Source organism: Nesoenas mayeri (genome assembly GCF_963082525.1).
Source record: "Nesoenas mayeri genome assembly, chromosome: 1".
Classification (NCBI taxonomy): domain Eukaryota; kingdom Metazoa; phylum Chordata; class Aves; order Columbiformes; family Columbidae; genus Nesoenas; species Nesoenas mayeri.
In genome coordinates, this window is record NC_137541.1 from 182,511,937 (window position 1) to 182,537,408 (window position 25,472).

At 39.3% G+C, this 25,472-nt stretch overlaps 1 protein-coding gene across 3 annotated transcripts in view; it reads left to right on the forward strand.

Moving 5' to 3' along the window:
• The first annotated feature begins 2,555 nt into the window (after window positions 1-2,555).
• COG3 (component of oligomeric golgi complex 3) overlaps window positions 2,556-25,472 on the forward strand; it is a 32,479-nt gene continuing 9,562 nt past the window's right edge. For all 3 annotated transcript variants that reach the window (XR_013922889.1, XR_013922890.1, XM_080354238.1), the window contains exons 1-17: window positions 2,556-2,810; window positions 4,972-5,118; window positions 5,666-5,727; window positions 7,533-7,698; window positions 8,491-8,565; window positions 8,668-8,760; window positions 9,069-9,194; window positions 11,079-11,159; window positions 11,367-11,410; window positions 11,615-11,741; window positions 12,224-12,315; window positions 14,944-15,083; window positions 16,376-16,536; window positions 18,913-19,018; window positions 20,992-21,116; window positions 22,718-22,807; window positions 24,677-24,797. Coding sequence is in view for 1 of the 3 variants with exons in the window: in XM_080354238.1 (XP_080210364.1) it covers window positions 2,649-2,810; window positions 4,972-5,118; window positions 5,666-5,727; window positions 7,533-7,698; window positions 8,491-8,565; window positions 8,668-8,760; window positions 9,069-9,194; window positions 11,079-11,159; window positions 11,367-11,410; window positions 11,615-11,741; window positions 12,224-12,315; window positions 14,944-15,083; window positions 16,376-16,536; window positions 18,913-19,018; window positions 20,992-21,116; window positions 22,718-22,807; window positions 24,677-24,797 (1,918 nt within the window). In the remaining 2 variants the exon portion in view is untranslated. The remainder of the gene's footprint in view (window positions 2,811-4,971; window positions 5,119-5,665; window positions 5,728-7,532; window positions 7,699-8,490; window positions 8,566-8,667; window positions 8,761-9,068; window positions 9,195-11,078; window positions 11,160-11,366; window positions 11,411-11,614; window positions 11,742-12,223; window positions 12,316-14,943; window positions 15,084-16,375; window positions 16,537-18,912; window positions 19,019-20,991; window positions 21,117-22,717; window positions 22,808-24,676; window positions 24,798-25,472) is intronic.

The following is a 25,472-nucleotide window of genomic DNA, read 5'->3' on the forward strand; positions in this document are numbered from 1 at the left end:
GAATGAGAACAACCTGGATGTGACTTCATGGCAAACTGGCTCCTGTAACAATGGCTCGCTTGTGTTGTTCAGTGGATGATGTGCAACGTTTTCTAGACTGAACCAAACATGGTGGAATACCTCTGTCAACTTGTTAGGTGTTTTTAAGATCTGTAATGCAGCTTAATGCTGTTCATGCTCAGATGCACAGTGTTTGATAAGAGGTGAAGGACAATCTTTCTGTAAAGGAAGACACGTAGTACTGAGGAGATGGGCTTTCACTGTTTTCAGAAGTGTATCCAATTTGACTGCAATAGTTTATAGCTTCTCATTAACTGGGAAGTGTCACAAGACATCTTTGCAGGCTTTCAGTTCAGCAAAAGAGCTGCTGCAATACAAAATCTGCTGGTTTTAGAGCTTTCCTGTGTTCTAATTCCATGGATGTCTGCATAATCTGCTGGAAATAATCCAGCTTCCTTTGAAAGTGTGGTTGCTACAGTTGTCAGTTTTGCATAGCCTTTTTTAAAAATATTTTTCCCCTCAATGTATCATTCTTGATTTTTTTTCAGCATAAATGATTCAAACAAGTCCATGCTCCTCTGCCTGTTGTGCAGAGAAACTTTCCATGCTTCCACTGTTGGAAAGAACTCCTGGTAATGGTTACTGGCTGTTTTGTATCATCTGAAAGATGCAAGTTTTACACTTTACAGTTCAAGGTGTGTCATGTAGGTGCCTGTGTGAAAAGAACCAAAGCCCTCCAGAGGTAACTGTGTGCCTTGTTTAAGAAGACACCCAAACCCAGAACTACTGAGCACTTTCATGTAGTGAACAGGCACAAGTTGCTCTTACATGCGAGTAAACATTTTATGTAGAAATGAACCACAATTTCCTTTAAAGCATTACCCTTGGACTTAAATGTGTATCAAAACTTCAGGGCCATTAACTAAACTGTTATGTCAAGGTTCTTCTTACAAATGTTGCTGTTGAGTTCCCAGAGAGGAAACATGTGAGATGCAGGTCAAACAGTGGTTCTGCTGTGTCCATAGACGGGCAAAGCTGGATGCAGAGTTTTGGATTTTTGTGGCATTTTGTTAATCTCTCAAACGCTTTTCCTTAATCATACATTCCACTTAAAGAAATTTCATTGAGATTTCAAAATTACTATAATCACTTAAAATTACTAATTTTGAATTCACAAATGGATTTTTAAATGCACAAGGCACTTTCTTTCCCTAAGGCACAATGTTTTTCTTTGTATATGGGTGTGCATATGTGCACTGCTTGTTTCTATGCTTTAATAGAAATATTTGTAAAGATTTTTGTACACTATGTAAAATAAGTGTATGTTTTACACTTCTAAGCTTATTAAAAGTTTTTAAATCATGTCTGAAACAGATCAATCAGCTTAGTTTTGTGTAACAGCAAAAATGTGTTTATTACATTTGTAAGCAAAGTGGATTTCTGGAGTTCATGCATAGTAACACAAATCTGATGAATGCAGCTCTGAGGGGATGAGGAACCTGCCACTTTGGAGTAACACTGCACCAGCTACTCTGTGGGGAAGCTGGAGAGGGACAGATAGACAGGATGGCCTAAATCACCTATTAAGCACCAATCATTAAAACAGCAGCATGGGAGTTCAGGACCTCAGCTGAGGTGACTGCAGCAGTGAGTACCTCACACTGTTTCCAAGCTCTTTAATTCAGACATGCCATAGTTAGGATTTAGTTTATTAGATTTAAGATAACAAAAACTATTAAGAGTATTCTCAAAGTAAAGAGTGAATTCTGCAGCAGGTTCTGAGGCATGGTGGAAAAAGCAGCTCTGATTAATAGGTGGTGCTGCAGAAAACATTAAAACCAGTTTGCTAATGAGGAAGCTGGGTGATGACATAGAAAAGGAACTGTCACTCCCTGCCCTGCTTCAGGGACAGCCAAGTGCCAGAGCTCACACACCAGGGAGGAGCAGAGACAAGGGGGGACCTGGGTCCCCTCCAACGGGCTCACGGTGCTTTGTCACCAGGGTCATGGCAGATGTGATGGCAACAGGTGCTCCTGGACTTCACTTACACGTGCCAGGAGGACGTCAGGTGTCACGTCGGGTTAAACTAGATCGAAAACACTGCTGCAAAAGTGGGGTTATTTTGTTGTTGACACAAATGTTTTGCTGTGGTAGAGTTTGGGACAGAGCTGCAGCCCAGAAGGAGCAGGGCTGGCTGCGGGGCGGGAGGTGGCCCGGCGCCATCACCACGGTTGCCTTTGCAGTCCCTGCCTCCGCCGCCTCCAGAGGAGGCTTCGGGGAATGGAGAGGGCGAGCCCGCTGCCAGCCCCGCCTTTTCTCCAGGCTACCCGGCGGCGTCTCCGGGCGCGGAGCGGGGAGGCGGCGGGGCCGGCTCTGTCCGGGCCATCCGCACGGTGGCCATGCCGCAGCCGCCTGCGCTCCTCCCCGCCGCATGGGGGCGCTATCCCAATCAGCCCCCGCTCTCCCCGCTTCCGCTCCTCGCTGACGCACTTCTCCTCCCCACCAATGACGCTGCTGCCACGCGACGCGGGGCGGCTCGCGCTGTGCCTCCCCCGGAAGCGCCGCCGTGCTCTCCAGCGTTCCGTTCCGTTCCGCCCCGCTCCCCCCGGCCCGGCCCGGCCCGGCCGCCCGCCCGCCGCTGCCCCAGCATGGCGGAGCCGCCGCCCGCCGAGCCGGCGGGCAGGGAGCTGCGAGACCGCCTCAGCCTGTGGGACCGCCGCCCGCAGCCCGCCGCGCCGCTCAGCGACCGCCAGACCGACTCCGTGCTGGAGCTGAAAGCGGCGGCCGAGAACCTGCCGGTGCCGCCCGAGGTGAGGCGGCGGCGCTGCCCGGGCCAAAGGGAGGGACGGAGGGCGGGCGGGTGAGAGAGCGGCGCCGCGGTGCCACGTCGCCGGGGGTGGCGGCCCGGCCCGGCCCGGCCGGCTGTGGCCTGCGGGGCCGCCGCCCTCCCGGTGCTCACAGGGTTTGCGCCCACAGCCGCCTGCCCGGCCCGCCGCCCCGTTTCGCCTCCCCCGAGAGGGCTCGTTTGTCCCTCAGCCTTCCCGAGGGGGTCAGGCCGTGGTACGGCCCGTCCCGGCTGGCGGGGGTTTATGGGCAGCCGAGGCTGCTGCACTCTTAAAATCTGCTGGGCTCTCACCGCCTGTCCCTGCTGCTTCTCTCAGTTCGTCGGAGTTTGTCCTGTTAAAACTGAGAGTTGTAGTCGTGGAGCTACATGGTTTAGGTCCTCTTAATTCGATCCTGGTCAGCTCATAGCCGCTGGCACCAATGTTATTTCCTGGTACAACTCATAGATCATTCAACGAGGTGTATAAAGCCAGAAATAGTGGTAAAAAGCCTAATAAATTGTCATTACCATGGAAGGTGTGGTCTCCCATCCAGTTATAAGATATCAAACTCTTGACAAGATGATTATTTATGAATGCTTCCTTGTTTGCAAAGGGAAGGGGAACAAAAAGTTTGCATTCCATAACTGTGCTTTTGATGAGAGGTTTTGTATTTGAACAGGATGGTAGCGTGAGATATAGTGTCCTAAAATCAACAAAGTTCCTCTCAGCAAGCATCTGAAAGGTCAAAATAACAAAGGGGAGGGGACGAAGCAACTCCTTTCTGAAATGCACCTGTTGCATTTCATGCTTCCTGGTTTATTTTTTTTTGTGTGTGCGTGTGTAAGCTGTATGCCACTGTATTAAAGTAAATACTGTCAGGCATCCAAAATGATTGTAGAAGGAAGTGCTGCTATTGGAGGATCTTCCTATGGATCTAAACCAGCTTTGCAACAAGGCAGGTACCGTATTTGCCAGTCAGGACAATGGGGTTGCCGAGACATTGAGGACTTCAGCTGGTCATGGCTCCTGCTGCCATGGATTGGGACGATGACGTCTCAGCTCTTCTGAAAAAGGAAGCTCTGATCAACTCATCTTTTCCTCAGTAGTCATGAGAGGAAACCCTGATTCCCCAGCAAGGGCCCTGCCTGTTTTGGAAAGATATGTGGAAGTTGGAACAAAAAAGGTCAATCTGTGCTTTCTCAGATATCTGAGAGAACAGATACCAACAGTTCATTCTTTGCCAGACTAATATTACAAGGCAATGAATATTGTACTGAGTGAGTAATTTTCTAGAGGGACACCAGTTTATTTTTAAGTAGTATTTTCTCTTTTTATGGTACTGATATTCTTATCAATAGAAAATATACTGTGCTTATCAAGTGAATTAAAAAGGGTATTATGGTAATGAAGAGTATATAATAATATTTGTTTTCTTGAATTAATTTTTGTATAAGCTAATTAATATTGTCCAGTCATACTTGAATACAACTTCTCTCAAGTTTTTCTGTATTTTTGTTGCTTAAAAAAAATGTGGCCAGTAATTCCTATCCTTTTCTTCTAAAAAAGCCTTCTTTTTTAGTTTTACTTCTTCATTGAAAAGCATTTGAGAGAGTATGAAACACTATTTCCTGAATAAATTCTGGCAGTGTTAAGGCTTGAGTTTTCTCTAAATATCTGGCAAAAAAATCTGACAATTTTTGTGCAGTGGTGCTGCCATGTAGTGTAGACAGTACTGGTATTTATTTCTGCTTCTGCATGTGTTCTGAATTCTTATGTTCTCAGATAACTTTTCTAGTGCATTTCTCTGAGTACAGAACCAGTTAAATTGGAAATTAAATTATAGCTCATCAGTGTGTCAGGTACATGTACATTCAGTTTCCATTCTTACACAAATGTGTATTTATATAAAAAGTTGTATAATATTTTCTGATTCTAATAAAAAATAGGTGTTCCTTAATATATAGATGTGGTAGTTGTTGGTGTGTTATCATATTGATGGATAAAATGTCCATTGTATTTGTGTCTTCAAAAGTAGATGCCTGTAATTTTCTCAGGTTGATGCTTTGGATTGTGTTATTGTAGTTGACTTGAATATACTAATTATTAGTAAGTTGTCTAACTAAATTTTGTGGGTTTTTTTGAGCAGCTGCCAATTGAAGATCTGTGCAGCCTAACATCCCAGTCACTAAGTGTTATGCTGACAGCTGCGGTGCCAGAATCCACAGAGGATGTCCTCCTGAAAGGATTTGCCACCCTGGGGATGGAGGATGAAAGAATTGAAACAGCCCAGCAGGTAAGTGGCGCTAAGTAAACTCCAAGTTGCAGTAATATTCTTCAGAGAATTCTGTGAGTTTCTGTGTCTTTTGCCTGGCTTTTGGTGAGTGCGTTAAAATTTTTGGGGCATTTTCCAGATGCGTGAAGAAACCTGGCGGGGGGGGGGGAAATATCATTGAAGTTTTAGCTCTTAAGTGCCGGATCCTTTTCTCATTTCAGGTGGAGTCTTATGTGAGAGTAAGGCACCCCTTCAGTAAGGTGGTGTTGCTCATAATATAGAAGAATGTCATGCCTCCTCTCCCCCTTTTTAATGTGACAGCCTTGTTCTTGTGCAAATAAAAACAGATGAAATTCAGTCTTTCCCATTTTAATTTAGTGGAGGAATGGAATATTTCAGTTGGAAGGCACCTACAATGAGCAGCTATAGTTTGTTTCCTTGATTAATAATTTAGTTCTGAAACATCTCTTTTTAACAAAAGCTCATCTTAATTTCATAACCTGATTTCTTTTTTTTCTATTGATTGCATGTGATATCTGTGTTTTTCACACTGTAAAATCTCTTGTAGTTCTTCTCCTGGTTTGCTCAGGTACAAACACAGATGGATCAAGATGAAGGTGCCAAGTACAGGTACGTGTTCTCCCTTGGTTCCTTTCACTGTTAAGCATGCTAAACCTTGAAGGACTTCATCTTGTCCCTATAATGTTATTGTGCATTTGGATTCAGCTGGTGGGGAATGGGAGGATATATCAGAACAGCTGCAGCTTTCTGGGGCAGTGTGCCCCTCTCCCATCCCAAAGGCTATTGCACGTGTTGCAGGGCAGTTAAAAGGGACACAGATTTCATTCTGAACTGCACAGTATAGTAAGAAAGATTGAATTAATTTTTGGCTTATAGACAGGAGTGTAGACAAAGGCAGTCTGAGAGTTTTTATATACCTTTTCAACTGCTGCTGCTATTGAAATGGCATCCTCTGAGGGTGAGACTGTGCAAGCAGGTGTGGCTGCTGGTCATTTCTGCTGTCACCGTTTGGCTCACCAGCTACTGCAGCTGTGACTTTGTATCCGCATTCCCTGCATTCCGGGACACTTTGCTCAGCTCCAGTTTTGAGACTTGGCATTCTCATCTCTTTTTGTCTGACATCTCCATCACGTCCAGGAGAACCCCTTCCCAGTGCCTTTCCCAGTTTCCCCTCAAGAGTCTGAAGTACGGCTGAATGGCTTAGCCAAATCTGCTGATGGCTTTTATGGAAACTGGCTGTGTCTTGAGGCTTTACAAACTTGCCCTTGGCCACAGAGAGATGCTGCTGTATTCCCCTCTACTGTTTTTCTCTGCTTTTCTTTGGTCTGCCTCTTCCCCTCTTGCTCTCACATATGTGGGTGTGACAATTCTTAAAAGGAGAGATTTAGGCATATACTAAGACCATGCTCAGATCATTAAGAACCTAAGGAGAGCATCATCTTGGCACTTTGTCAGCTGACATGTTCATAATAGCGCACACAGGTACTTAAGTGTGCCATGGATGCAGGGTGGTTTGTAGGGTGGCCAATGTGGAACTGATTGCAGGAGGCCAGAGGAGAAGGAGGAAAACGAGTAAGTTCTTTGCCTGTTGTACACAACTGCAGAGAATTATGATTTTACTTGCTGCTTTTTATGTGGTAAAGCAGAGCTCAGAAGTTTTAGCTGACATCCAAGAGTAATTGATTTTAAGTGATGTTTTAGTCAAGCTGAATGCTTGACATATGTTTAGTGATCATTTATGAGCCTTAGAGAAACTAAATCTGTTGCATTTAAGCCTCTTAATATACTCACAGTAAGTTTTGAATCCTCTGGATAATTTCAACTACTTTAAGAGAGTAAAAGTAATTTCTAAATGGAAGCTGAAAATTGTATGGAAGTGACCCAAATTAGCACCTCTGTTGGAATAAAGGCAGGTAGAATTTGGCTGCTAGCAGTAGCCTGCAGTAGTTGCCATGTTTGTGTTGTGCATTTAGACAGTATTAGCGTGCTCTAGACCATGGGTGTCAAACTTGTTTTCACCACTGGCCACGTCAGCCTCACAGTTGCCCTCAAAGGGCCGAATGTAATTTTAGGACTGTATAAATGTTGGAGTAGTTAGGAGTTAGTAGTTAGGAGTAGCCCCTGGTGAAAATGAGCTTGACACCCCAGCTCTGTGGTGCATGCTGCTGCTTTTTGGGTAGGCTTGCAATGAGGAATGTCGGGGAAGTGGAGTTACTGCAGTCACCATTCCAAACCCTTTAGCTGTTATTTCTGCAGGTCACAAAACATCTGTTTATTGTGCGCTCCTACTTGGTGCGAGTGGTCTTTTATTCCTGGAGAAGGAAAGGTGGTGGCAGTGTCCATGCAGGCAGCCGAATTTGCAAATATGGAAAGTGAAATTTTACTTCTGTTATCTGTTGATTCTCTTTTTCTAGACAGATGAGGGATTACTTGTCTGGGTTTCAGGAACAATGTGATGCTATCTTGAATGATGTGAATAGTGCCCTTCAACACCTGGAGTCACTGCAAAACCAGTATCTTTTTGTGTCCACGAAGACAGGAACGCTGCATGAGGCCTGTGAACAACTTTTGAAAGAGCAGGTAATCTTTAATAGGAGGATTACTGGAAGTTCTTAAGGTACCATAAATGAATGTTTATTTTTGTTAGGCTGGGAAAATCTGTGAGCTGTGGTGATGATCCCACCATTTACTTTGGAACCTCATTTTTGGTGTGTTCACTTGCAGTTAGGATGTCAGGCTCTGCACAGTAAAATGTTTATTTTGTGTTGATGTGCACTTTCATCAGGATAGCTAGCTGAGCGGATCTTTTGAACACTTGCCTGACAAGTGCAACCTGTATTGAAATTAATAATTTATATCACTTATGGAAGTATTTTGAGCTGGTTATTGTAAAAAGAAAGATTTTTTTCTTTTTTTAAGTTATGAGATTATTTCCCAGATACTTTCTTTCTCCTCCTGAGCTGTTCCAACAGTGGTATAATGAACATTATTTTTTAGGATGACTGTATAAGGGAGAACTGTTAAAGGCTTCAACCCCCAAATACAGTATTTCTACAGTTCTCTGTAATACTGATGGCAGCACTGCTATTTGTGTGCAATAGTATCTGTGGAATGCCGACAAACCTGTAGAATATATGTTTTTAAGTAGACTGTTGAGAGTAATGTGTCTTTTGCTGGTAAGAGAGCGCTGCTGCATTTGCAGCTTTTGTTGTACTTAGTTGCAAGTTATCTAGAGCTAGTTAACACTGGTGTGTGCTGAGAGCTGAAATGGAGGCTGAATGATTTTGTGTGTGTGTGTGTGTGTGTATAAAAATATATATTTAAATTACTTGCTAGGTTGCTGATATTCTTTTATTTATTGATTTTTAACAGTCAGAACTTGTTGACCTGGCTGAAAACATCCAGCAGAAACTTTCTTATTTTAACGAGCTGGAAAACATCAACACAGTAAGTATTTAGAAAATGGAAGTGTACTGATCTTTTGAACTCTGTTGCCAATGCTGAGTTACTCAGGTTCCTTACAATGATGCTTTGTCTTGTTTTCCAAAGAAATTGAATTCCCCAACACTATCTGTGAACAGTGAAGGATTCATTCCCATGCTGGCTAAGCTTGATGATTGTATTGCATATATTTCATCTCATGTAAGTAATTCTGTGTTGTTTTTAGTGAAATCTTTATAGTTTCAAAACTATGTATTCATACTGGTTTTGTGGTGTGGTTTTTTTTCTCTAAAATGTTCTCTGCCAAATACAGTAAGAAAGCAAAGATGAGAGTTTATAAACTTAAGAAACTCTCACTGAATATACTTAATATTCTGCTTAATTTTTATAGAATGTTTTTAGTTTGTACTAACGAGCATTTCTAGCTAGTAAAAGAGTATTTTAAGTTTTGATAAATTTTCAACTCTCTTATTATTCATATTTAAAATGGATTTTTTTGTTTCTTTCAGCCAAATTTTAAAGACTATCCTGTATATTTGATTAAGTTTAAACAATGCCTTTCCAAAGCTATGCACCTTATCAAGACATATACTGTGAATACACTACAGAACCTCACAAGCCAGTTAATGAAAAGGGTAAGGTGAATCAGTGGTAACTTGAGCTGTACTGAAATGTCTGTTATAACAGTATGCAGTTTTCTTCTCTTTTTTGTGAAGGTGGGAGGTGTCAGGAGTTTTGTGTGAAAATAGGTCATTCCTGTACTGTGGTGTTTGTGTAGATTGTCCAAGTTTCAATCGAATCTGACGGAGTAGGGAATACTTGAAGAGTGAATACGGGAGCTTTGTGTCGTAGGGAGAAAACTGTTAAAGCACAACAACTCTGAGTTCATGATGTGACTCTTTCAGTATTATATCCTAGGGAGTGTTTTTGAGTGTTCTTGCTCATCTAAATATTTCTTTTTGATAAATCTGCACTGCTTGGTGTAGCTGCAGAGAATAACTGTGGCAGGTTCCTACTGGTTTTGTCAGTATCTATTGGTTAGTTTCAAAGCGTTGTCAGCCACATTTGAGAGTCACAGGGAAGAGTTAGGTCTTCTTCTCACTCTGGTGGGCATTAGGTATAGAGGTGAGTAGGGAGTTTTTCTGATCTCATTAAAATGTTCATAAGCTTGTGCTGCAATATTTGGGCAGAGGAGAGGGGAATGTCTCTTTCTACCCATTTTCTTTCTCCAGTTAATTGTTGTATGCCTTGTGTTCAGTCTGTTTACAGTCACACTTGGTGTCATGAGAGATAACCAGTGAAATTGTCAGTTCTCAATTCTAGCATCTTTCAGATATAAAGAAATCTTGGTTGAGGATCATTGAACATTTTTTGTATTTGGTACAATAGTACTTTTTATTTTGAAAAAGTATTGTATCTTGGTTTGATGTCAATGGACTGCCATGACCGAGCTGAATTCAGACAGAATTGACCATCTCTGATGATAAACATGTCTACAGAAAGAAGTGAAACCTCATTTCTGGATTTGAATTGCAGCTTAGCAGTTTTAAGTCAGGTAGGGGACCTCTTTTAGGAGTCAGATGGCGTCCTTCTTTCCAGCTTCATGGGGGAATTTATGGATGTTTTGCATATTTTTCTGAAACATAAGATGTCTGCTTCTGCTAGAAGTGCAGTACTGGGCCAGTGATCTTGTGATCGAGTGTTAAGATGTCCTATTGGAAGACAACAAGAAGTCTTGTCAGGACTGGAAAGGGGCTCATGAGATCTGGATGTTCTTTGTTACTCCTCATGTGTGAGTGGGTGGGGATTTTGATCTGTGTTTGTAGGGATTTTGATCTGTGTTTGTAGGATGACCAGGCTGCTCACAGGGATGAAAGTAGGAGGTGTGGAAGGTGGAAGAGTTTTCCCGTCCCTGCCATGTTTCAAGGGAGGGCCATCTGCTTCTCTCTGTCATCACTAGGGATAAGGGGCAGGAAGCCTGATGGCTAAATTGTGTCTCCACTCTGCTTTGTTAGTGCTATAATTTGTCTAAGTTCAAGTTGTCTGCCTGGCTAAGCTGGGGTGCTGTGGGGCGGACCACCTCAAAACTTGACATTCCAGTTGAAGTTTGAATGAGAGCTGAAACTTGGCTTCTCCACCCTGGGACTGGCAGGTAAAAGAGAAATTTTGTTCCATATTAGTACTACAGATTAAGGAGCAGCAATCAGTACTGCTCTGGTGGATCCAGAGAAAATTGTTGTCTCTGCTGGAGAATGCCGTGGTTATTGAAAATGTTACTTTTTGTGTAGAGACTGTTGGTTGAAACTTTTCTTTTGGGTTTCATTCTTCTGTCTGGCTTGTATTCAAGTTCTGAAACAAGTGTGCCTTTCTGGATGGAAAGTGGCAAAGAGCTGTTCCACTGGCAGTGTAAACACACGGAACCAATGCCCAATTTTAGAGCCTAATTATCTCAGCCATTTAATACTAGAAGCTAAATATAGTATTTTCCTTTGTACTTAATTACTCATCTCTTCTTTCAGGATCCTTCAGCTGTGCCAAATTCTGACAACGCCTTCACACTTTTTTATGTAAAATTCAGAGCAGCTGCTCCCAAAGTCAGAGTAAGTAGACTGATAACTAACTGTTAAAAAGGAAGCTATAAAATGGGGTTTGAATTTATTAGCAGTGTGAGTGCAAGGATTGCATTTTGTGCGAGTGTGAATGTCCAAAGATTGCACATTGTGTCCATGGAAAAATACTGCAAACTGTTTTCCAATTATCAGAAAAAAAATCACTTCTGATAATACTTTTTTCTTTTTATTTGGTAGACTCTTATTGAACAAGTAGAGCAAAGATCTGAAAAAATGCCAGAGTGAGTACTTCTGCATAATTTATTTTCAATAATTTAAAGTTTTGATAAACTTTACTTTTGTTTAGATACTGTTTAATACATTAGTAATTTAAAATGTTTTAAAAGTTGAAATTATGTATACTTGAAGAGGGTATTAGAATGAATTTTATGCTTACAAGAAAATGAGCTTCAGGGGACATTTACTGTTTTTAATTTCTTGGCTAGGTATCAACAAGTTCTCAACGAAATCCATCAATGTTACCTCGACCAGAGGGAGCTTTTGCTTGGTCCAAGTATTGCTAGCACTGTTACAGAATTAACCAGTCAGAACAACAGGGATCATTGTGCTTTGGTATGTAATGGAGTCATGTGTTGTGGGGTTTTTGTTATATTTTGATCCTTTCCCCAAGTAAAATGTGCTTATTAAATTCAGTTGTTTACATGCAGAGCTGTCACTTTTGTTTGTGGTTTTGAATCATTAAGATTTTACTAATATTTTTAAGTAATGCATATTTTGTGGAAAATTATTCTGTACAAACACTGGGTATTTGCAAAAGCGTAAAACGTGGTTACTTAAATTTCACCAGAAACAAAAAGGGACGGAAGTTGCACAATGAGCTTTTATTTGGCTAGTAATGTCTTTTCAGTCCTTAGTTTTATAGTTGATCTCAATAATAGTGAATTGCACAAAGCTTCGATTTAATTATAGCTGTAGTAGTAATGATAACAGCAACAACAATAATAATACAGTATATGATATAAGGATATCTGTAATACCTCCTGTGGTACTGATACAAGGGAAATAATCTAATGTTTGCATTTCTGTGAATACAGGTACGAAGTGGCTGTGCCTTCATGGTCCATGTATGCCAGGATGAACACCAGCTTTACAATGAGTTCTTCACAAAACCAACACCAAAACTGGAGTAGGTGGTACATGCTAGTTTTGCTTTACTGCACGTTGTATTTTCCATACTGTGATATAGCAGACATTGTTACATGGCAAATAATATTGAAGTGGTTGGTAAGAACCAGCAAGAAAAAAAACCCTTAATCACTTTGTGCCTCAGAATTGGTTGTTTTGTTTTTTTTCTTCAAGCAAAGCTGATAGCTTACAGTCTCCATGAATAATCTGAGTAGTGTAAGTGCTCTGTACATGGTCTGAAAGAATTAAAGACACAGAGTTGCTTTGGCAGTAGCTGTAGAAGTTTACACTGCTACAGCTCTCGGCTGTTTTTGTACTGCCTCTACGCCAACAGTTTGCATAGTCAGTTGTAGAACTGCTTTTCATTTACTTAAGTGTAAAATTAAGCTGATGTACTCCAGCCATTTTTCATCACGGATTTAGTGAGCTTCCCCATGTGCCAGTATGTGGGCTAAATGGAAGGTGCGGTAGTGGACACCTGACAGTGACCGTATCTAGAAGAGGGACAGGTTGCTGTCTTCACATGGTAATTGCGTTTTAAAGTATTGTGAGTTTTTTACAACAGACCTGCAATATTAGAGCAGTTGAGTAGATTATTCTCCAAGTTGCTGGTATAATGATATTTAATTTTGAAATTTGGGCAGGTCGTGTTGCCTTGCTATGAAGTTCATAAATAAAGTGTATTCCAATAAATATAACTGAGATGCTAGTGTTCAGTGTTGTATTGTCTTAAAATCAAGAGCAGCTTGAGTAAGTGTAACCTAGTAAAAATACTGCCCACTACCCTCCTGTCCTCTAAAGCTGATGGGAAATAAGCACATAAAGCCTCACTAGAAATAAGCCATAGTGCCAGAATAGTAGCAGTCTTTCACTTCTCTCAGAAATTGAGGTCTCATGTGGGACATGCTCAGAATTTGAGGTGGATGATCCTTGTGGATGATCATCTGCTTCTGACATTGAGAGTTACTGTTTTATCGAGTTGTTGCACAGTTGTAGAGTACAACAGAAGAGAGACATTGAAAATGTTTTTGTGAGCTTTTTTTGTCCATACTCTTAAAGGAGCTGAAGTGCTCTTGTCAGCCATTCTTCTTGAATTAGAAAAAAAATACACAGTGCAATAAACTCAACAATCCTACCACACTGTAAATACTGCAATATTTTCAGTGTTTATTTTTCCAAGTCTAATTGAGTTAGGTCACTAAATTGGTTTAAGAACGAATTCAGCTATCTTAGTGCAAATCCTGAAGTAAACATCCCTGATGGAAATCAGTGTAAAATGTTGTTCAGACAGAAATATTGTCACTATTGCTCTTTACACCAAGAATGAGAATAGACTTCTGATTATTTTTGAATCTTGATGGAAAGTAGTTACCTCCTTTTTTAAGAACTTGTTCCCATTTTTTGCCTACATCTAAATAAAATATTTTGAGGAAACTGTTTCAGATAGTAACTACTTTATTAGGTACATAATAAAATAGCCTCATTTTTTTTCTGAAGTGCTGGGGTGCCCTGAGGATATAAGGTAGGTGTCTATGTACAGATAAGAGTTTACCACAAATCTAGCAACGAGTAGAAATCTGAGGTTGAGTGTTGTATTTAATAGTAAGGCTGTTGAAACTTTCTCCTTTGTTTCTGCTTCTGACATTGAGAGTTACTGTTTTATCGAGTTGTTGCACAGTTGTAGAGTACAACAGAAGAGAGACATTGAAAATGTTTTTGTGAGCTTTTTTTGTCCATACTCTTAAAGGAGCTGAAGTGCTCGTCAGCCATTCTTCTTGAATTAGAAAAAAAATACACAGTGCAATAAACTCAACAATCTTACCACACTGTAAATACTGAAATATTTTCAGTGTTTATTTTTCCAGGTCTAACTGGGGAATTACTTTATTTTTCTGCTGCTGACACAGCATTCATGTCTAATCTGTGGTTAGTGAAGGGGGCATTGAGAATGGCAAAAATGTCTGGCATTAATGCTACTGGTGTCTTAACCAAGATATGCATCACTTTGAACAGGACGGAAAAAATAAATCAAAGGAGCATTTCTGATTTTGCGTATTGCATTGATATTTTAACTTTGGTTAGATGGGAAGGTGTGCCCTGCAACATTGGAAGTTGTTACAGAAAAGGTTGCCAAGCTTCTCCTCCTGTGTGCCTCTTTGTGTACTTCTGGTTCTAATTAACTATTGAGTATTTGGAATCAGATGAGTCTTTTCCCAAGGGGAAATCCAGGATGTGATTCTGAGCTCAGCAGGAGCATTTCTTTACACAGAAGCCAGGTAAATTAGTCTGCAGTACTTTCCCTTTGTGACAGGCTGAGTTGTTGGCTGCTTTTTTTTGTTGTTGTTGTTTGATTGGTTGGGTTTTTTTGTACTTAAAAAAATTTAATTCAAAACTGTACCACCATTCAAGCAGTTGGTATCCTGCTTCTCTTAAAAGACTTTGTAGGAAATTAGGCGTTCATGTTTTAAACAGTTGTTTCTCAAGTCTTCTGTGATACCATGTTGCATTATTTTCTCACTCTATTTCTAAAAATCTTTGCCGTAAAATAATCTGTGTTTGTGATAAAAGTGTATTTTGGCATTTCAGGATCCTGAAAGTGTTTTGCTTTGCTTTATTTTTTTCTTCATAGTGAACTCTTGGAGAAGCTGTGTCTTTCGTTGTATGATGTCCTGAGGCCAATGATCATCCATGTCATTCACTTAGAGACCCTTTCTGAACTCTGTGGGATTCTCAAAAATGAGATGCTTGAAGATCACGTACAGAACAATGGTAACTCATGGATGGAATGTGATAGTTTTTAACTGTCTTCCTAACTGGTAAAATTATTAAATTGCGTAGACAAAATTCCTAGTGTGTTTTTTTTTTCTTTCTTTCTAATGGGTCTTAAACATGTCAAATATGAGGTAAAGTTATTTTAAATAAATAATATTTTTTCACTTATAATAGAAAGGTCTGTATTTATGGGTCTTTGTATATCTTCATTTAAATTAATATAATGATGTTATATAGTCCTATTTTCTCTAGATTGTACAAATGCAAGCAGGCATCCACACAGTGTGTATGCATGCTCCAGGATCGATTTAAATGAACTTTTAGAATGATTGAATTGCTTCATTTGGCACTCCTAGTGCATCATCCATGTACAGCTTTCTGCGTACATGATGATAAAACAAAGGAAGGCAAACATCATTTTTTTCGTTCTCCTCGATATAGTGTTTCCCAGACTAGAAATTACAATTTTAGCAGAGCAGTTATGTAGCTGGTAGAGATTTTTGAGTTTTGGAATTGTTCAGAGCTCATAGTGTCATAGTAGTGAGCTGTCCCTCAGGAAGAAAATCCGGTATCTCATTTCTTTAGTATGACCAATGTGTAATGGAATAATTTCATAGTCTTGAGACTTTGCACCATGTGATAAACAGAAGTCATACTAGGTAGCTGGTGTATAACACAGCATAATTCTTTGCCTCTGAAACTGGGCCAACATCATGAAGTATTACTCATTTTCCTGGAAGCAGAATTCTGACACTGTTGGAAATGAGGAAAAAAATGGTGACAACATCTTTCGGCTAATCTTAAGTGTCTTTCTAATACTTAAACTCAGGCTGATACAAGAGTTCTTAAGTTGGATGTGGACTGTTCTGGATCATCTCTTGTGGTAGGCAGGTAGATGAGTGAGCTTGTCAGATCCTGACAGTTTTGCTTGTGGGCATTGGCTGTGATAGAACCAAAGCACGTTGGTTTGGTGTCCAGGCAGAAACGCCACCCGACCTATCGAGGTCTCAAATGATCAGAGTGCTTAATTCTAATGTAGTGTTTGATGTTAGCGGTGTGAGATCTCATTTTCACAATCTAATGAGATCTTAGGGAGCTGAAGCAACTGCAATACACAGTTCAGTAATTCTTTGTTTGTCACAAATTTGCCTGCCTCTGTTCCAAAATGTGGTTTGACTTCATCTGCAGCAAGCCAGTTTTATGGTGGTTCTATATGTGATCCTTCAAACTTTTGTGCTATAAGCTTGTTTTATAATTATATCTGTGCTTTTTTTTTCAATCTTTTTCAGCTGAACAACTGGGTGCATTTGCAGCTGGTGTCAAGCAGATGTTAGAAGATGTACAAGAACGTCTTGTCTATAGGACGCATATTTACATTCAGACTGATATCACAGGCTACAAGCCTGCTCCGGGCGATCTTGCGTATCCTGACAAGTTGGAAATGATGGAGGTATAGTGTCAGCTTTTTTATTGTCCTTGATTGCTTTTCTTTTTAAATGCAGCTTATACAATTGTGCAGTATAGTGCTTGGCAGATGGGGTTTTCCAGTTCTTAGGTGCATTTAGTGTGACTGGCGCTATCAAATTGGTACCTGCTGATCAAATTATGACCCTAAACTAAATGTCAGAGAACGCTTTATGTCAAACTTCATAAAACTGGCAATAGTCGTCACAGTTAAAAGTTTTCTCAACTTGAAGCTTCTGAATTTTCTCTCCTAACAGTAGATTTTTATTTACTTTCATAAGTAGTAGGTATTACCTAGTGTATTTTCTAGTTGAGCTGGAGTTGAAGAGAAGCTTTAGCCAGGCACACTTAGCTGCAAGTTTGTTTTCAGAATTACCCATCAACTAGTGTTTGGTACCCATATGTGTGCCATGCTCAGACAGTGTGAGGGGAGTCTTGCTTGTACTTTTAGATAATTTAATGTGTTGGCAATGGTTCCCAGTAGCCTTTTTCAAGTTCTTATCAGTATTAGCTGTTTTTGTAGTCATTCCAAGCCTTTTCAGTCAATGTTCCTGTTGATAGGAATCAAACTAGTTCTACTTACTTTAAAGGTTAATACTATATTGATGAAAGATTTCAGAATGAAAATATTCACAGGAATAAAAAAATGCCCCATTAAAGACTTTACATTATTTTTTCCCTAGAGCAAACTGCATTTGATATGCAACTGAAAGGTGGCATTGCATGGAAGGGATTAAGCATAATAAAGACACCCCCCCAAATAACTGTTGCCATTCACTTTATAATGAGAGGCTGAAGCAGTCAAAGGATTGAGTTGACTAAGAACTGAAATTCCAACATGGACTGGCAAGATCCAGATTTTATTATTCTATTTTGCTTTCTGTCTATCTACCGGAATAGCTGGTGTTGCTTAGAAAATTGTAGGACTTATTTGCAGCTGACCAGTTGGTGGAGAAGCTGTTGTTTGACTTCAGAATTAGAGCATTACTTATATAAAATGCAGATGCTTTATAGCTATATAAATATATACATATGTTGCTGTGGGCTGAAAGAAATTAACATTGTATAACTGTACCTTATTGTGTTCAGTTCTTGCCTGTAAACAGACAAAACACTGAGAGAAACTTCTTAGTACTGAACTCACATTGCTATAATCTTCTCTTTATACATGTCTAAAGTTTTTATTGTGTTACAGTTTATGCTTTGGTGATTATAAGGGACATTCACAGGCGTTTAGGAAAACATTTACAAATCCTGAAGCTAGTGACTTTGTAGAATACTTGTCCTTCATACTGAAAGCTTAAGGACTAATAAGTTTTTGAAGGAAAAGCAAAAATAGTAATTGAGAAGCTCACCACACAACATGTAGCTAAATGGGATCCCTCCATTCAGAACAACTAGTGATCAGAAGTTTTACCAGTATAACTGTTAGGAGTTTGAAACTTTTTTTTTGCTAAAATTGTGTGGATAGAACTGGATAAAAAATTGATTGTAAGAACTTTTTAATGTTAGTTATAACTTCTATAGGCAAGCAATGCAGATACTTAGTCTATACAAGGCTTTATTTTCTGACTATGGCCATTCAGTTAGGAAGAAGGAGAGAGTTTTACAGCTCATTCTAAATCAAGAAATTACACTGCTCTTCATATGTCTTTGCAAGACTCTAGTTTTTGCCTGGTTTGGGATTCATTTTGCTACTCTATTGCTTTTAAAGCTCAAAACCTTGCTAGTTAGAGAGACATTCAGTCTGAGTAAATGAATTATTAAAATGTTAAAAGCACAGAACAGAAATATTTCTGGTGCTGTTCTGCTCAAATATTAATGCAGTTCTTTGCCCGTTCTTGCTGCCTCTTGTTGCTTTGAAGCTGACCGAGTAGTGAAAAAGGTTGAAATGTTGAGTAATGTTAGGGGAAAGCTTTTTGTTGAACGCCTGCAGGGAATAAACTAGAGAGGACTTTGGGGCCCTCTGCAAATATCATCTATAGGCATAAAACCACCACAAAAATTATCTGTATGAAATCCAAGTGAGTATTGAATTGGGTTCCCCTATTCTGAACTTATATTTCTAGGTGGCTTCAATGGTTGTTGTTCAGAGATCAGTAAAAACAGGCAAAATGGAAAGAGTAGTGCTTTACACAGTTCTGGGTAACACTTGTGCATCTTAATTTGATACTGAAATGTTTCTGCTACTGTTTTGGAAACATCTGTCTTTATTTCTTTTAATATCTTTGAAACACTGGACAACTGAGTGTAGCTGTGTCCTTTTGCAATGCTTTTCTCTATTGTAATCAAAACAACATAATGCTGCGCAGATTAAGGAAAACAAACAAACAAAAAATTTGTGGTATATCTTCCTCTGCAGCAAATTGCACAGAGTTTAAAAGAGGAACAGAAGAAGCTGCCGTCTGAAGCTTCATTTTCAGATGTCCGGCTAGAAGATCCTGAGTCCTGCAACTTAGTTAAATCTGGTATGAAATATATCTCGTGTTGTCCAATTGATGCATAAGGTTCATGGAAAATGAGCATTAACTTGAACCATCAGTGAGAAACTTTCATGTATCTTAAAGGATTATTTTTCTAGAGAAATTCATAAGAGATTTTGAGAGGTGTGCTTTGTCTCAGAGTTCTTAATAACTTGGTTTTTTTAGAATGAGAAATACATAGATTTTGCTCTTTTTGTTGCGTTTCTTTGTGCTTTCAGTGCAATCCATTCTGCGAAGCAACTATTTTTGTAGCTGACAGCATCTATTGTACTTTGTATAAAATGGAGCTTGTGTATTCTCTACTGCAAAGTAGCCCTACCATCGAGATGTGTACTTGTGTTTGTTAACTGTGCTAAGATGAGAAGCGTGGTTTGGTGTGTCAGGCACATCTCTTAAATGAATACTCTGAGCTCCTAGGAGTGTCTTTGTGCGTGCCTTTACCTAAGAAAGCAACTTCTTCCTTTGAATGTGTTTCCACTTACTGAAACCAGTTAGTAATTTAAAGCTGTTTACAGTAATTCAGAATATAGTCCTTGACTTTTTAAATACGTGACCCATGTGCCTGTAAATTGCAGTGCACTGGAAGCAAATTCCATGAAATGTGACTCTCTTGATGATAGTCATTTGCCCTTCAAATTTTTGTCTAAGGTCCATGAAAAATTTCTCCTTTTATTTTATCATTGTTCATAATGACACAGTGTTATTTTTCCTAACGACACCTTTCCCAGCTCTTTGTTAGTTATTTCTTATATTCTTTCTTGCTACCTGGTACTTTTGTGTTTTTGACTTGCAAGGCCTGCAAAGGTCTCTCTGGCTGTTTCTAGCTGGACTCCACAAATCCCATTGAGAGTGGAGTTTGTCTTGCCTCAAGCCAGGTGTGTGGCATTCATAAGTCCTGTAAATCCCACTTGCATTCAGGAGACTGAATGAATCCATATGGTGTAATTTGAAGATAAATGCCTGAGATAATTGGGATTATTGGCCCTTCCTAGGTGCCTCTCTCCCATTTCAGTGCCCCAGGAGTAGCTGAAGTGACTAACAAGTAGCCCAGGAACCTCAAACTGAAAACTGAGATCTTACAGACCTTCTAATTACTGTGACAATAAATTTACTGTTGCAAAAGGTAGAAAGATATTGCTAAATTATTTTCAACGATTCCCACACTGATGACATAAGTATTTCACAAGTGCTTATTCCATCATTAGGTACAAATTTTAAAATTTCACTCTTTTGAATGGTCGCTAATTGGAATTAGAGTTCTGATGCTATTAAATCAGCTGTTTCCCAGGATTTAAGCACAAAATGTGAACAATATAGGACTTCTGTCTGTCAGGTGTTGTGAAAATATATTTTGAGCGTACAAAATTATTACAAAGGTTATCCAGGAGGGCAGCTTTATGTTTACAACCCCCTCATGACAAAATTGGTTTTGCCATTATTTTTGCCATTATTTTTGCCGTTATTAACATGATATTTAAACCCTACACATTCTGCAGCTGTTTAACCCATGTAGGATTATGTCCTGAAGAGGTAAAATTGATGGGGTGGAGGTTTTTTGGGGGGTTTTTTTGAGCTTCTCCTGTAGTTCCATGATCACTAACCTTTTTTCCAGTAATTGTTTGATCATTTCGGTTGTTGAGCGTATTGTGTGGGGCTGTCACTGGAGACATGCCTTTAAAAAGAACTCATTAAAAAAGGTCGAGCTGGGCCATCACTGAAAGTGAATTCATGTCTTTCACAGCCATGTGCTCTATACACATCAGAAATCTAATACTGATCTGCTTAGAAGGAAAAACCAAAACCCCAAACCAGCAAAACCCTAACCTGTTTGGGTGCAATAAAATACGTCTTATTACTGTGGAGTCACTGTAAAGTGCAGTTGATATTGCAGTGTCCTTCTCCTCCGTTGAAAGGACAGATGGCCAAGTTTGTTATGAGCGTATTTTACCTTTAAACAGGTTCGGCAGAATCGCTTAATCCCAGGCACCAGACCACGATTTCACCAGCAGACCTGCACGGAATGTGGTATCCGACGGTCAGAAGGACTCTAGTGTGTCTCTCCAAACTCTACAGATGTATAGACGTATGCAAAAATTTCTTCATCTAATTTTTTAAAGTGAAGTTATGAAGTATGTAGCACAATGTCAAAATATTTAATGTAAATTAGGAATGGACAATTACTGGCCTCTGTTATCTCTTAGTCTTTGTGCTGCTATCGTTATGTAAAACAAGTGAACTGACAAATTTAGGTCATCTTTTCCAAGACAATTTTGTATTTGTAGAATTAGAAAAAAAGCACTGGTTTGTACATTTATTGCTTCTGCTATTGTCTGAAGCTCAAGATACTTATTGCACCAAAGTTGAGGAGTGAATAGGATAAGAAAGAATAGGAAGTCCTGGGTTGGTTATATAGAATGATCTTACTGTCGAAATTACTGGGTGAATGTGTTTCTTGCTATGTGTTTTGCTTACATTAGACAAGGTGATGTTTCTGCTCTCAAAAATGGTGACTCTACTACTTCTACATTTTGGAATTGTTCTCAAAATCTTTTTTGTGGCACATCTTTTCACTTTCCAAAATGGAGGAGACATTTCCAAAGTTTAATGCAGTAGGAATCTTTGTGTGTAACAGAAACAAAAGCGGTGGTTACTGCACAACTATTGTGAGACTTACCCTTTAGAATCTGATTTTTGACAGTCACCTAGTAGCACAGAAGGCTAATAAGTCTCTGAGAAACGTAATGCAAGTGTGTTTGCTTTTTCTGTACATGTTGTATCTTTATTAGATACATTTAATGCATTTCAATATATGTTTGATAGGTGTTATGTGAAACTGCTACCAAGATACTATTTGCTTGAAAAGAAGCTGGAAAATATTAATACTTTATTGTTTAATATATCAATCTCATTAAAGATAAATGAATATTTGCCCTTGTTTTCAGCTAGACCTTTGGAGAAGAGGTCATTTTTGCGTTGTTTGCAAGGCTCATTTGTAGTGTTATCTGCCCAGTGATTGATTTATTTTTTCACCGAGGTATTCTAGCGAAACTGGTATGCTGTGCCTGCACCCTGTAGATAAAATAAATGAATGAGGTGGTACAGGCAAGTCTTGGAGCCGTCAGCGCTGTCAGGTACTATGTTGGAGTGCTGGTGGAGGTGAGCTGTGTTCTTACAGCCAGCTCAGAGCTAGTTGCTGCGGCTTGGTGAGTTTCTCGGTGTCACCTGGGCCATGGCAGCTGTCACAGTTGTTAACTAACCTGGCACAAATGTGAGGTAATTTGAGTTTGCTTGAGGTTAAGCTCACTCGGATGATCTCACATCTATTGCAAGTAAGACTTGCAGACAGGAATGGTTTCCCTGACACATGGAGTGTTTGGGCAGGTTACCCAGTCAGCATCATCCGTGCCATTAACTGTGGGTGCATCTGGTGTCACTGACCGTGTCACTACCTGGCTGCAGATTCAGAGCTGGGGGTGGATGGTGTGTGCTTGAGTGTAGATCTGTATCTAGTCTAACTTATACGAAGGCTCCATCCTGTCTGATTGCACTTAGGCAACCTGTTTGTAGCTTATTAATCTACAGTTTTGTATGCCAGTAAGCACATCCTCACAATCTGAAACTCTGAAATTCTGCTTTAGCTTTGCTGACACCTCTTTTTTTTGTCTGATTTCCTCATCCTTGCAGAGGGCCGTGTTTCAGGGACTGTCACAAGAGGCTTTATCTGCCTGCATCCACTCGCTGCTGGGAGCTGCTGATTCTATCAGCAAAAACAAGGTCAGAATCTGTGCTTTGAGTATGATTTCTTTTTTTCCCTCCCCTATTGTATATGAAAAAGCCATGAAGCAGTTGTTCAGAAATCTATTGGAATCTCAGTGAAAGCATGTTGCTCTGCCCCCAGAGACCTGATGGATTTGCTAGTTTTAGTTACGGTTAATGTGTTATAAAGCAAAGATAGTGATTCACATACTAGTCTATCTGAAAAGGTGGAACACAAATTGTAGCAATTGTGTTTACAGGCTGCTCTAACTCATGTGAATTCAATAAAGTGATACCTAAAGGAAAATTCTGCTGGAAGCCTCTACTCCCTGTATTTTTCATTTATTGTTACTCTTCCTCCTTTCCTCTGCCTCCATTATTTGAGTTTTCAGAAATCTTTTTGAGTATTAAATTCACTGGGTTTAATTCACTGATTTGTTAAGCATTCTCTGCTCAGAACTGTGCTCAGATCTGATGTGATGCTCAAAATTTGATGCAGTTTCATCACTGTTTTAACCTTAAGTGTTACTTTCAGTAGTTGGAGGAGACATTTTTTTTCCTGTCACAGTTCCGTGAATACGAATTCTGTAGTAATTTGCTATTTCCTAACAGCCAGGAAGTGAATTAAAAAACAAAATAGAAGGAAAGCCTTAGCAGGCTAAAATTGTTGGATTTATGTAAGCAGTAAATAGTAATGAAAAGAGTTTTAGTTGCTATGGGAAATGAAGAACTGTTTTGAAGTATTTATTTTGAGCGTCCTTTGAAAAATATCTGTTAATGTGCTATCTTTAAAAAGAAATGCAAACTGATTTTCCTTCAAGCTTGAGCTCGAAGTATTGCAGAGAACGAAAGTGATCCTGCAGCGAGCCCTAGATAGGTTAGGCCTGGACTAGAATCTGCATCACTTTGTTCTTGATTCATGTTAATTTGACACTATCTGGTGAAATCATGCATAGAAGTCTGAAAAAAAAACAAACAACCACACAACAAAAAAAACCAAAAAGAAACAAACTCAAAGAAACTCTTCCACCACTTATCTTGGGCAAACATTTCTGTATGTTAAAACTGCAGATTTAAGTCTAATCTTTTCTTTACTGTTTTATGTAACATTATATCAAGGCAAGTTCCAGCTTGCAAAAGCAAATTTGAATTCTTGAGTCCTCCTCCATTTACCTCAATGAGCCATGAACTTCTAAGAGTAAAAGCAGCATGTGGTATAAAGCACACAGCTGAAATAAGCAGCAGTTCAAAACTGACAGTAGTGTGAACTTGGCCTTGTTTTATTCTTTGTATCTGTACTGTACTGTTTAGAAATTAACTAAACTTTTCATTTAATGATATGAGCAAAATGCCTCGTAAGACCTTTGCGCAATAGCACAGCAAATGTTTCTGTAAACACCTTAATTATCTGTCTGACTTCTTTTTAATCAGCATCATGATTAAAAAACCCTTTAGAACATCATGTTTTTCAACTTTAAAATATATGAATTATGTTAAATGATTCCTGGCTCTTATGAAGAATGCATTTGTATCTTTCAAATAATGGATACCTGTACCTAATGTGGACATTTAGTAATATAGCTGTGCAATCTAATTCATCTAAGAAATGTGAATAAGGTCTACTTCTGTAGTGCAATATGTTGGGAACAGTACAGATGTGGTATTTGTTGATCCCAGAGTGTAGTTAACAGCAGTACAGACTAACAGAAAAAAAGCTTGTTAGTAATATTATTATTTTAGTATTATAGTATTAATATAGTATATAGTATTAATTATAGTATTAATTTTGTTAAAGGAAGTAACTAGTAGAAGTGGAGGTATTGAAACTTTGCTCTTCCATTAATTGTTTTTTTTCATGTAATGCATGTTCTCTCTCTTGTGCTGTAGACCCAGGTTGATGGACAGCTTTTCTTAATAAAACACCTTTTGATTCTTCGTGAACAAATTGCTCCTTTCCACACTGATTTCACCATTAAGGAAATTTCCCTGGACCTTAAGAAAACTAGAGGTACTAAACAGTTGCTGGCTACAGAATGGAAGGACATTGTCCTCCCTTAATGTGCCAGCAAAAGTTCTGGGTTTATTTTATGTTCATTTGCAATGATCTGTACGCTTGTCCTAATCTTTCGCTTTGCTCTTATCTTCTCTGAAAAAACCCCAAACCATTCTCTTATTAAGCACGATTCAAGATGTATCTTAACACATTCTTTATTTTTCTATGAAATGTGTTTGACTGCTTTTTGCTGCTGACCTTACTTATTTATCCAGTCCCTTTTTAAGAACAGCTACGTAGTCTACATTTCTGATGCATGGAGATCTTTCCCCTTTTCTGACCCTTTAAAGGAATATCTTCTGTTACTGCTGTTTAGCAGGTGAATTTGAAAATACATAGTTGACTTGCCTAGAACAAATTAAGATTTTCCAGACCTTACTGTGAGATTTTATTTAGGAAAGGATTTTTTTATGTTGCAGGTTCAATAAGCAGTGTCATTGAGTAGTTTTATGTGGCAGGCATGTCTGTTGTAAGAAGGGAAAATGGAGAGTAGTGGCCATGGTCATGATTTTTAAAATTGTACTATGGTACCTTTGTAAAAATGCAGAAAACCCCCTCTCCATACAAAAGTGAACAGTCATACACTTGTCAGGTTTATAAAGATAATGGGAAAAAATAATTTGAAGCATG